The sequence below is a fragment of the Hakea prostrata genome, chromosome 1 (assembly GCF_041222555.1).
Source record: "Hakea prostrata isolate BN-2017 chromosome 1, UWA_Hpros_2, whole genome shotgun sequence".
In the NCBI taxonomy this organism is placed as follows: Eukaryota; Viridiplantae; Streptophyta; class Magnoliopsida; order Proteales; family Proteaceae; genus Hakea; species Hakea prostrata.
Window position 1 is genome coordinate 23,082,677 of NC_142600.1, and position 12,452 is coordinate 23,095,128.

At 39.4% G+C, this 12,452-nt stretch overlaps 1 protein-coding gene across 4 annotated transcripts in view; it reads right to left on the reverse strand.

Moving 5' to 3' along the window:
- Positions 1–12,452, reverse strand: part of LOC149028341 (uncharacterized) — an 82,006-nt gene that overhangs the window by 37,761 nt on the left and 31,793 nt on the right. For all 4 annotated transcript variants that reach the window (XM_089135949.1, XM_089135946.1, XM_089135942.1 and 1 more), the window contains 2 exons: positions 8,755–9,011; positions 5,153–5,269 (listed from right to left, as the gene is read on the reverse strand). In XM_089135949.1, the coding sequence (XP_088992075.1) occupies positions 5,153–5,269; positions 8,755–9,011 (374 nt within the window). The remainder of the gene's footprint in view (positions 1–5,152; positions 5,270–8,754; positions 9,012–12,452) is intronic.

Genomic DNA, 12,452 nt, shown 5'->3' on the forward strand with positions numbered 1-12,452 from the left:
CATGGTATCAGAGCCATAGATATGACCTACGGATCTGAGAAATCTATGGGGAAAACCTAGAGCTCCAGCCGCCCACCTCTCTCTCTTCCGCCTCCCTTATGTCCAAACCCATCGCCCACCCCACACGGTGACCTAGGACCATTGCCGACAGCTACACCTGGTCCTGGGACCACCGTCACACTTGTCTCAAGGCCCCTAAGCCCAGCACTTCCAAAGCTGCCACCCTTCCACAATTTAGAAGACCCTAGGTCACCGCTTCATCCCTGCGATCCTCCTAAGGCCTTTGCCACCTTGCTGCAACTCTCCAAGCTTCACTGCCTCTCTTTGTAACCCTTTTTGGCCCTGAGCCTCCCTTCTATGGCTTTTTTCCCTTGATAGTGAGCACTTTTCTCCTACCAAGGGTTTGTTTTTCCTTATTTATGGTGTGATCTTTGCCTGTGATCAGTTATTTCTTTGATTCTATGTGATGGCCTCTGATTCTGGCACCTCCGCCACTTCTAGTCCTTTTGGAATGGAGGAAACTCAAATTTCACTAGAGCGTGATTTCTCCCCATTCCAGCTGACCTTTGTCAAACTTAAGGGACTAATTATCTCTGATGGTCTTACTCCGTTGCTCTTGTGGTGGGTACTCGTGTCCTTACAGGACATGTTCCCGATAAATCTGCAAAACCGTCCAACCCAAGTACGGCACAAAACAAATGAGAAATCGGTAAGTGCTTGGTAATGAGGTTCTTACTCAATTACATTAAACCTAGCATCGCAGAAAGTTATCTTCTCCTCCCAAATGCTGCCACCATATGGAAAGTTGCCAAGGAAACTTATTCGAAGGAGCTCAACTACAATACGCTACAAGGGAATTATCAGACACTTGACTTCTATGGTTGCTTCACTCCAGCCTGCATTGCTGATGTTGCTGCCTATAAGAAGTGGGAGGATAAACTTTGTGCCTATAATTTCTTGGCTGGATTGAACATTGAGTATGGTCATCAGCGGGCTCACATCCTCTCACATGAACCTTTTCCATCTCTGGAGCAAGCCTATGCCATGGTTAAACACTGAGGACAGTCATCGAACAGCAATAGTTCACACTCAGATGCCAGAAAGATCTGCTTTAGTTGCTGGTATAGGAGGCTCTTAGACACATACAAGTGATTCTTCCAGTGCACCAGTTAAGTGTGACACGGCCGTGAATGTCATGCTAAGGTCAAATGTTGGAAGTTACATGGTCGGCCAGCTGCTTCCCATGGAGGGGAACGAAACTAATCAGAGCATGAATCTGCAAGCATTTACACATCACGTCAATCAAGAAGATCCGAGTGGTCCAACACCTCTTTCCTCTGATGAGCTCCAGAATCTTCGTCAGTTGATGACCAAACTCGAAGCATCATCTTCCACGCAACTTCTAGTGCCAATGTTGCCTCTATTATGGTTTCCTACTCTGAGTCTCATCCCACCTCAAAGTACCTTCAGTTGTTACAGTGTGTCCTCAAGTGATTCCTTGCGGAAAAATAACACTGATGCAACCGATTATATGACTTGTTCTTCAACTTTGTTCCACACTTTAGCTCTATTCCTCTTTATTATAATGGTTGTATTGCCGATGGGTCTCTTTCCCCAGTCTCTGGAAAGGGTTCCATCATTTGTTCACCCTATTTATAGTAATCTTCAGTTTTGCAAGTTCCTAATTTATCTACTAATCTCTTATCCATTAGTAGTATCACTTAAAATTTGACCTGCAAAATAACTTTCAATCCCTCTCATTGTTTGTTTCAAGACTTGAAAACAAGGCATACAATTGGCAATGGTAAACAGCAAGGGGATCTCTGAATGCTAGACAATTCTCCATCAGCTTTGACTACAGTCTCCGAGTTCCGATTCTCCTACTCTATTTACTCTACTCCAGTCACGTTGTCGTTTAGGCAACATCCCTTTACCCACTTTAGTTAAACTTTTTCCAAATTTAATTAAGCATTGTAATTTAAATGATTTCCATTGTGATGCTTGCATTTTGGCAAGGTAAACTAGACATGGTTACCCTATTTCTGGTAATATTCCATTTTCTATCATTCAATCAAATGTTTGGGGTCCTTCTCGTATTGTTTCTACTTCTAGTTATCACTGGTTTGTCACTTCCATTGTTGTTGAACTAGAACCATGTGTGTTTATTTGCTTCATCAGAAAAGTGATGTTTTCTCTTGTTTAAAATTTTTTCTTTAAATGGTTATTACTTAATTTAGGCCACTGTGAAAATCCTTCGTACTAACTATGGGACTGAGTACACAAGTGGGGAATTTCCATCTTATCTAGCTAATCATGGGAACATGGTTGTCAAGGCGACAAGGTAAGGCAAAGCGATAGAAGGCAACGAGGAGTTGCCTACCCAAAAATGGGCCTAGGAGCTTAGGCAGAAGCTTTGACAACGAATCAACGATGCATAGGATTATTCACTAGACAAGTTTTGTTGACACTCCACCTCAAAATGGAGTAGTTGACAGAAAAATAGGCATCTTCTTGAGGTCATTCGATACCTAATGTTCACCATGCATGTCCAACCTCGATTTTGAGGAGATGACAGTTCTTCTACAGCCTATTTCATTAATAGGATGCCATCATGAGTTTTACAACACCATTGTCCCCTTAAGGTCCTATTGGGTACAACAACCTTTACAGTTCCTCCTAAAGTATTTGGATGTGTTGCCTTTGCCAGAAATAATCATCTTAATGGTAAGCTTGATCCATATAGGTTACGGTGCATATTTCTTGGTGTTATTCTGCTACCCAGAAAGGCTATAAATGTTATCATCCTCCACCTCGTTTGATGCTTGTTTCAATGGATGATGTATTCCAAGAACAAGTTCCCTATTTTTCCCCTACACCTCTTCAGAGGGAGTGTTAATGAATAGATTCTGGTTCTTGTCCCTCCAATGGATATTCCCTCCGACATTCCTGTCGATGATCCTCACTTAGAAGACGGAGTAACCAAATAGGAACAACTATTGATGGACCAAGACAGTGATGTGCAGGGGGAGCAACAACCAACCCTACAATCACCTCGGAAAACTTATCAAAGAAAATCAACAACAGGCACAGCCAATTGGAAGCTCTTCCTAGTCCTAAAGAGGAATTCCCAATAAGTCAAATGTTGACCCTGCTTCCCTTCTTTAGACTTACAAATTGCATTGTGAAAACAGCCACGAACATGCACCAAGCACCCAATTTCCAATTTTGTTTCATATCAGCCCCTATCCCCAAACTTTCAGAACTTTGTTTCTTCCTTGTCCTTTGCATCTATTCCTAACACATGGCAAGAAACACTTACTCACTCAAACAGGAATGAAGTAATGGATGAAGCAATGAGAACTCTAAAAGAAAACAAGACATGGGGATTTGGTTACTTTACCTATAATGAAAATGACTACTGGATGCAAGTGGGTGCTTGTCGTTAAGCACAACACAGATGGAACTATTGGGAGATATAAAACAAGATTGGGTAGCCAAAGGGTTCACTTAGACTTATGAGATTGACTATCAGGAGATCTTTCCTCCAGTTGCAAGATAAATACAGTACGGGATGTACTCTCGCATGCAGCAAATCAAGGTTGGAGTCTCCAACAACGTGATGTAAAAAATGCCTTCCTGCATGGGGAAATTCAAGAAGAGGTATGTATGGATGTACCACTAGGATACACCACTACTGAAACTCATGGGAAGGTGAGTAAGTTGAAGAGATCTTTGTATTGATAGCAGTCCCCGAGCACTTAGTTTGGCAAGTCAACAAAGCCATGGTATCGATAAGCTATAAACAGAGCAATGTTGCCCATACTTTGTTCATAAAGGAGGAGGATTCCCATACAACTGTATTGTTGTGTACATAGATGATTGTTGGCTACACTAAGGATCAATTCTAAGCCCATACTTATTTGGACTTTATAATTGATACTTCAACCATAGACATTCAAGATGAAGTTCCTTTATAAATGCATTTTGTTGATAATATTGCCTTAATAGATGAGACATAAATAGGCATTAGAAACAAGTTAGAACAAGGAAAGCAGCTTTGTAATCAGATGGCTTTAAACTAAGTAGAATGAAGATGGGATAACTAATGTATAACTCTGTTCGTGATTGGACAATCAATGAAGAGGTGAAATTTCATGAGAAGTAGATTCCACATAATTATTACTTTAGTTACCTTGGCTTAATCATAGATAAAGAAGGTGATATAGAGGTGATGCTCCCAACAGAATTAAAATAGGGTGGATGAAGTAGAGAGGATGCATCCGGGTCTTGTGTGATGGCCATATTCCTTTAAAGCACAAAAGCAAATTCTATAGGACCACCATACGACCAGCTATAATATATGGTGTAGAGCGTAGGGCTGTTAAGAAAGATCATATGGATAAACTCAATGTAATAGAATTAAGGATGCTAAAATGGATAGAGTGGCGAAACTAGGAAGGATAAAGTAACAAATGATCATATTAGAGTTGATCTGGAAGTAGCTCCGGTAAATGATAAGTTATGAGAAAGTCGATTGAAGTGGAATAATGACATTCAATGGAGGCCTTTAAATGCCCTTGCACAGAGAATTGAGTTGATACAAATCAAAGGAACTAGAAGAGCTAAGGGCAGACCTGAGATAACTTTAGGAGAAGTGGTGAGAAAGGATGTCCACGGTTAGGGCTTGTATCTAGTTTGGCCTCAAATAGAGCTAAACGCAAGGAACAGATCCCCATAGCTAAGTTTATAAGCTTCTTCTCCTTGTTGCTGCTGTTGATTGTTAAGGTGAGCTTGAGAGTTATTGAGTCTACTCACAATTTTTCATAATGTTCTGGGGATATAGATGCAACAACCCTCTTTCTTTTATTGAAAATACAACATCACTATGCTGTCTTGAGACACAAGTCATCAATTTTTTCACTGTTTTCTGTCACAAACACATGATAAAATGATGATACTGTTAGTGACTGGAATATTACAGCATATTTCAAATATATGAAAGAGTGACTGTTAGCAACTCACATGAAGAGAACCATCAGGATAAACAGGCATTGGCACCATCACCTCAGTAAATAAGAAAGATGAACTCACTGCCAGGACCCAACTCATAACAGGAAACGAACTTAAACAAGAAGGGTGTATTGAAAGATACCATAGAGATAGGGACTGTCCATCCCTGCTCTGGAGACCAATTCAATGACGGACGCAAGTCTTTGCAAAAAACTTCATAAGATTTTCCTTCACCAAGTGGAGGTTTTGGCAACTCTACCTGTAAATAATTAGGATTATTACTACAAAATAAGATATAGCATAGTTTACACTTATCAATATGAGAACCTTTTTTGCTACCTTTAAGGGTCTGGTTTTAAGAAGTTGTGTGTCCTTACTTGAATATATGCATCTCCTTCAAGAAAAGAACATTCTGTTCTTTTTGAAGGAAGTCAAATAAAAATAAATAAATAAATAAGTAAATAAAAAGAGAAATGATTAAAGAAATAAAAAGAAAGGATATAAGCAAGGGCCTTATAATTTTCACATGATAAAAGAAAGAAGAACTCATTAAATGACTAGAACATATTCTTACTCAACATTCTTTGTTAGTGTGAAATGAGAGAACCTCGAAAACTTATCTCCTATAAGTCATGATAACCGACTCATTTAAAGTTCTTCAAAGCAATAGCACAACAGGAAAATTAGGAAGTCGCCTGAATTTCTTTGATAATTCAAAAATGCCTGAGGATTTATCACATATATTATATTTTCAGCTCCAAAGGCAGAGCTTAGTTACACTGGTCCAAAATTTCACGATATCTCGCCAAGATTTCGGTGGTTTCAACACCATCGAAACAAAATATATGACCCCACTGAAGCGTGCGACATTTCGACAAAATTCATTCAGTTTCAGTTGGGTTTACGGATATGATATTTGCTCCAGGGTGGGGGGGGGTTAATCATTTTGACTCCAGTTATTTTCTTCTCATTTCTTCAGCTGTTTGACCCATTCTTTGCTTAAACCTTGGGGTTCTTATCTCATTCTTGCCGGCAAACATGGGGTAGAGATGCATCGAGCCTTATTTCATCAATATTTGGGTGCTTCTTCACATTTGAGGTATACCATTTTTCCCTAGACTATTTCTTTTGGAAAATGCATGTACAATAGCAGTTCAATGTTGATGAAAATAATATTTACTGAACACCTTGTGCTGGTTAAGAACTCACTATGTCGAATTTGTCTGCTAAGAGTATTATTTATTTATTTTATAAAAAAAAGAATTGTACTACATACAAAATGTAAAAGATATATGTAACATATAACCTGTATGGCGATGGAATAAATATATGTTGAACTCCACAAACAAACCTACGGTCTCATCGAGTGGACATATTTTTCCACCCCATAATTATTTAACTATTTTTTGAAAATTACTATAATAATACAATAATATTAAAATAAAATAAAATAAAGGAAATGTGTGTTATGTTCTTAAAAAAAATATGAAACGGTTGTCTATATGTTTTTGAAATTTGAACTACTACCCATATCATTTCATACTCAGTTTTGCAATGGGCAACCAATTTTATTGCCGAAAGCATTTAAAAAATGAAAAGAATACATAGGCAAGGGGAACAATACTAGATGGGTTAAACAATGTTTTCTTTATCATAAAGAAACTACTTTGATGTTCTTCAGTGACTAATGCATGCGTCTTATGTGTGCAACAGTGATAATGTTGGACCATTCAAGGCAATTCTCACAAAACCAGGCGGAGAGGAGTTCACAGGGCCAGGAGGATTAAAGCCAGAGATCATCTAGGGGTGTTGCTACTACCAGAGGTCACATGGCATGGCAGTATGGTACAGCTATCGATGGGGACAAGAGAAGAGTTGAGTGGAACTTTTTTCACCAGAATCTTTTGGGAGGTGAGGCTGCCAAACTTGAGCAACATCTAGCTAGCACTTCTAGAGATGTAGTAGCAAGCCACATGGTTCCTGTACCATGGGCAGTGAAGGATTACATGATGGAGGGAGCGAACAAAAGTAGGTAGACAAAGAGAGAGTCTAAGGTTGCACTAGAGGAGGCAATGAGTCCTGCATTAGGGGTTGGTGATGTAGAGACAGCTACAGAGGCTATGGATTTATATCAGGCAGCGGCAAGGTGCAAGGCATCACTAGCAGAGAAGCGGGAGGGGGATAGATGTAATGCAGGAGCTGGTACCTATAGAGCTGCAGCAGCTGGATCATTTAGGTCAGGTGGTATGTTTAGGAGATCACAGAGTTAGAGAGCTCCACTTTCATCAGTGCCTGCATGAAAAGATCCAATCTAGAGTTGGGCTTATGTAAGCCAAGGATCCAGAGTTTTATAATGGATGGAAATCCCAAATCAAGGATTCACCTCAGGATCTTAATCAAGTGAACCAGCAGTAAACTAGGATTTAATACCCTGCAGTTGTAGGATTAGGGCTGAAATTTGGGTTTTAGGGTTTGGAAGAGAGAAAGGCTAGAGGGTCGGATAACGCTAGAGATTAGGGTTGGTTGAAATTCAATCCCAAAATCTTGCAGTAAATTATTTTCAGAAGTGAGTTTTAAAGTTTAGGGTTTTGAAATAGGGTTTGACAAGAATTAGGGTTTCTGGGACAATGGCTAAGGTTACGGTTATAGTCAAAGGTCAAGTAGGGGTACGGGAAGGTAATCCTAAAAGGAATTAGGATGTGGATGAAGGGTTTTGGGGAATATAGGGCAGCAAAGGAATCAGGGTTTAAACCAGGGCTTGGTTGGTCCGATTGGGCTGAAATTGAGAGGAAAGTTCACTACAGTTGGGGGGATGAGCTAAAGTTTGAGATAGATCTATAACAGTTATATTGCTGTAGATCTGACCTTGAATTTTACGTATTAGAAAAAGTCCAAAAAATCTAGAGAAGTTCCAGAAAATAACAAAAGGATATGGGGCTTAAGGGTCTAGGGGAAAAAGAAGGGATTCAGTCTTCCTAGGGTTGGGGGGTAAGTAGGACCTTGCTTCAGCCATCTGGTCTAATGCTTGACAGTTGATGCTTCCAAAATTTTAAAGACCCTAGCTATATGTCTTGTCTTTTCTTTCAGTACTTGTTTTTTCATATTCAAAGGTGTATTAATGTATTGGTACTTTAAAAAGGACGAACCCAGGGTTGAAGGCTTCCACACAAGCAAAGTCTGGGGGCATAATTTCCCTACACAGCATCACCCCAACGATTTTTTCTGGGAGGCTATATCGATAATGTATTAATACTATACCATTGTTAATTTCTGGATGAGTTATTAGCCTAGGGAGTCTAATTGTTGTGTGCTAACCGCAGAATTAATTTTTCATCGAGTTAATTTCTATGCAAATATTATTTAATCAACAGTCCCCTCCCACTCACACACCCATCATCTTTCCTCATGGAAATCATCCTGGCCAATGGTCACCACCCCTTTGCTACACCTAAACCAGAACCTGATCTATGTCTTGCCGTCCTTTGGGAGATATTTTAAGGTTCTAATTTTATAAGTCGTAACAATCAATGCTAAGACATCATTGCTTTCCAACTGCATATATACACAATCATTCAACTGGATACTCGTGCAATTACATTTACTGACAAGTTGCGAGCAACATGCAGCTTTCAGAAAACATCAGCACTACAACTGAACACTACAGAAGATATTAAGGACATAAAAGCTCAACTTAAATACTCAAAACTAATAGAAACAAGTGAATGAACAGCCAGAAAACATTACCTGGTATTTATCATCCCCTAGTACACGAATTATCCTTGCTGACCAATAACAACCATCAGTCCACCAATCAACCAAATCCCCCACCTTCCAAACATTGGAAACAATTGCTACCACTCCTGAGAGTGCACTGGCATCAGGTATTTGACTTTCTCGATAGATATGAGGAAATGTAGGCCGCACCATTAGTTCCATTGTCCTCCCTCGAGAACTAGATTTATTAGTTGGAGGCTTCTCGTACAATTTTGTCCAGGTGGTTTCTGCAGAAGTACAGGTTTCAGCGGATTAACAATTGGAACATTATCCTTTATGGAAATTATACCATAACAAGTGTCAAAAAGAGCACGCTAAAAAAGCATATAATAGCAAAGCACAAAATCCAGAGCCCCAACAGATCTTCGATAGAAATTAAATTCCATAAAGTACGTCATATATGAACAATTGAAATGCCCATCTACCAGGACAAAAGGTGTTGCAGATCAATTGGAGGATCAACTGGTAATCAATCACATCAACAGAAGAAAAGGACAAGATGGAGAAGGAAGAGTAGGAAAATATTCAAATCATTGGGTTGGGAAAGAGAAGAGAGACCACAATCTCTACTCAAGATAAGTAAACCACTCCTTAATTCATTAATTCAGTCCCGTGGTGTAGTTGTAATCTTACAATCTAACTTACAATCCTAATTAACTGAATGATACAAATCCAGCACTAAATTGGGCTTTTTCTCAGGAACAAGTCAAAGTTGGGTTATATAGGTATTGAGCCTTCACTCCATGGGCTAGCGCTGGTAATTGACCAACAAATGGGCCTAACACATGAATACATGAGTTGAATACGAAAACTCCCAGCACTTGGTTATATTTCCATACTATAACCTATGTTTAATCAAACCACATTTCTATTGGTTCAACTATTTCAATTTCTGGTCAATTCTCACGACACAAAAATCTTACAGTTTTTCAAGTTATAGCTTGCACTATGACTTTTGAAAGGCCTCCATGCATGGGAGAATTTGTTTTCCAATTAAATTAGGGAATATTCTTGACGTAACCCAAATCCTAAAGTTTTGAGATTTGAGATAAATCCCAAAAAATTAGGCCTACTCCCCATCCTCTCCTTGTGAACCAGCCAAGGTTCAAAATCTCGGTCATCTCAGTACTAACCGAGATGACTGATACTCCGAAATCAGCAAAATTTTGCTGAAATTTTGGATTTTTTTTCTGTCATTCTAGCATGGTTTTCGATGTCCAACCTAATTTGAAGACAAACACTCAAGAGTGTTATTTTTGCCCGAAAGTGGTGTTCGATCAACACATGGCCCTGTTGCATGCGGGCGAAACTAGAAGTCTGGAACACAAATTTCAACCACTGTAAACATCGATATGATGGAAAAGAACACTAAGATCTTCATTAAATTCCAAAAAAAAAAAACAACTAAAATTGAATATACAAGCAATCAAGTACAAGTGTAGAAGTCAATAGTCAATAGTACACGGTTAAAATAGTATAACATAACAGTATACGAGCGAATTGCAAATTACAAATTTACAGTACACGTCACACCTATGAATAACCTAATAATAATTGTTGTGAGGTGGTGGCTCCATCGTCTCAACCCCATAGACCTGCATCTACGAATGGTGGACATACTCAGCCCATGTCATCGAACCCATATAGTGCTCCATATAGTTGGGCACTACCCTTTTATAGGTAGCATCATCCTCATAAAACAGCCAACACATCTTAAAGTGTCAAAAGGGTAAGGACATCCGAGCTTTCAACCAAAATATAGACATTTTCATCTCGGTGAGATTTCTCTGATATTTCGCAAAAATGTGAAACATTGGAACCAGAAAACAAAGAACTAATATTGGGAACTTTCAGTTTCACTCAAACTAAGATGAGATAATAATTGGGGAAAATTTTAACAAACCTAAATGGGATGAGTCTGATGGCGAAATTTGGGAAGGTTAGGATTTTAGAAAAGGTATGGGGAAGGATCGGTTAACAAAATCTAACTAAGTTGGGTCAAATTAGGGGAAGATAAAATTAGGGTTTTAAAAACCCAAGATGGGATGGGTTACTTCGTAACCAAACTCACCGAGGGCAAGATGGGATGAGAAAAGGAAGCCCACAGTTGGGTTTAGGAAGGGATTAGGGATGAATGGGAAAAGATATGGGCTGCTATAGGGTTCTTGATGGATCTTGATATGGTTTCTTGAATTCTTGGATGAATCTTGGGCTCTTGCCTTTCTTTCTTGATCTTTCGCCTTTCGTTTTTTCCTTCTCTTCTTCTTTCTTCTTTTCTTTTCTTTCTTTCTTTCTTGTAGTTCTTTTCTGAATTTCCTCTTTTTCTTTTCTAGTGCTGCCGCAACATCAAGAAAGGAGGGGGAAGAAGGTGGAAGGGAGAGAAGGGGCTGGGAAAAGGCTGTGGTGAGGATGGGAAAGGTTTTCTGGTGATGCCGCAGGGTAAGGAAGGAGTGGGGAAGGTGAGAACTTGCTGCCCACAAAATTCAGGTAAGGGGGGAAGGTGCTTGCGATGTAGGGGAGGGGTGGGGGAGTGCTTGTGTGGGCTAGAGAAGGAGGGGTAGGAATGCAGAAGGGAGGGGCTTTACTTACTGGATTAGTGTTAGGAGACTGCTATGAAAGATGGAAGGGCCAGCTGAAATTGGAGAAGATGACTTTCTACAAGCTGTCACCCTCCCAAGAAAGCCAAAACTTGATTTCCCTTGAGATTCTAATTTTTTTATTCAATTCAATTCGTTTGTTTACAAAGAGGTAGGGGCTTTAAATAGCCTTACACTTGAAAGGAAATGATTTGGACTTAAACAAGGAAACCAAAGTGGATTCGACTAGGGAAGCCTCTTTAGACTAAGATCTCCTTCACAACTCAATAAATAAAAAACCACTAAAAAGGAATCTTAAAGAAAACAACTAGAAAAATTATCATTAATTATCGAAAAGGAATTTCACTTTAAAATTGATTCCAATTGGGACTTCATCTCTGACTAGGACTTTCAATACTAACTCTGTTAACAAAACAAAAGTAGATATGGACTCACAAAAATATAACGAAAATTATTGGACTACTTTAGTGTCCAATAGAGCTGGGAAAAAGACCAATTGACCCCATGTAAGGTTTGGCCACCCCACTTGGTGGCCAATGGGCTTGGTTCTAGGGCCAAATTTACTGATTCAGGAAGAGGAAGGGGGTTAGGCTTGCTTACATCACTTCTATCCCTAATTATATTAGTAGTTGTATTTGGCCTTATACCTCCCCCCAAAATGGAAAGAATATTCAGTTCCAATTAGAGATGGGAATCTTCTATTCTGAATTAGATTAATACTTGTAGTTGGCCCTCAGGCCCTATTTATACCCCCACCCAATCGGAAGAACATACAGTTCAGTTTATGTGTTTTCTACTAAGAAAGCTACTGCTGTTTTTTCTGAGTCTAAGATCTCACGAGATCTCAGTTTTTTGGCCCCCCGAGATCAAGTTCTAGAACCATGTATCATCTAGTGTTTGAAGTCTAGATTGAGGTTTCTTGGTGATTCAAGTACAAGCACTTGGGATTCCTGGTGCTTCAACTCCAAGGTGGTTTTCAATCTTGGTGTTCAAAGTCCAACATTCCTGCTGTGAACGTCGATTCAGTCTTCTTCATTGTACAACTCAATTGAAGATCAAGGCCAATATTGA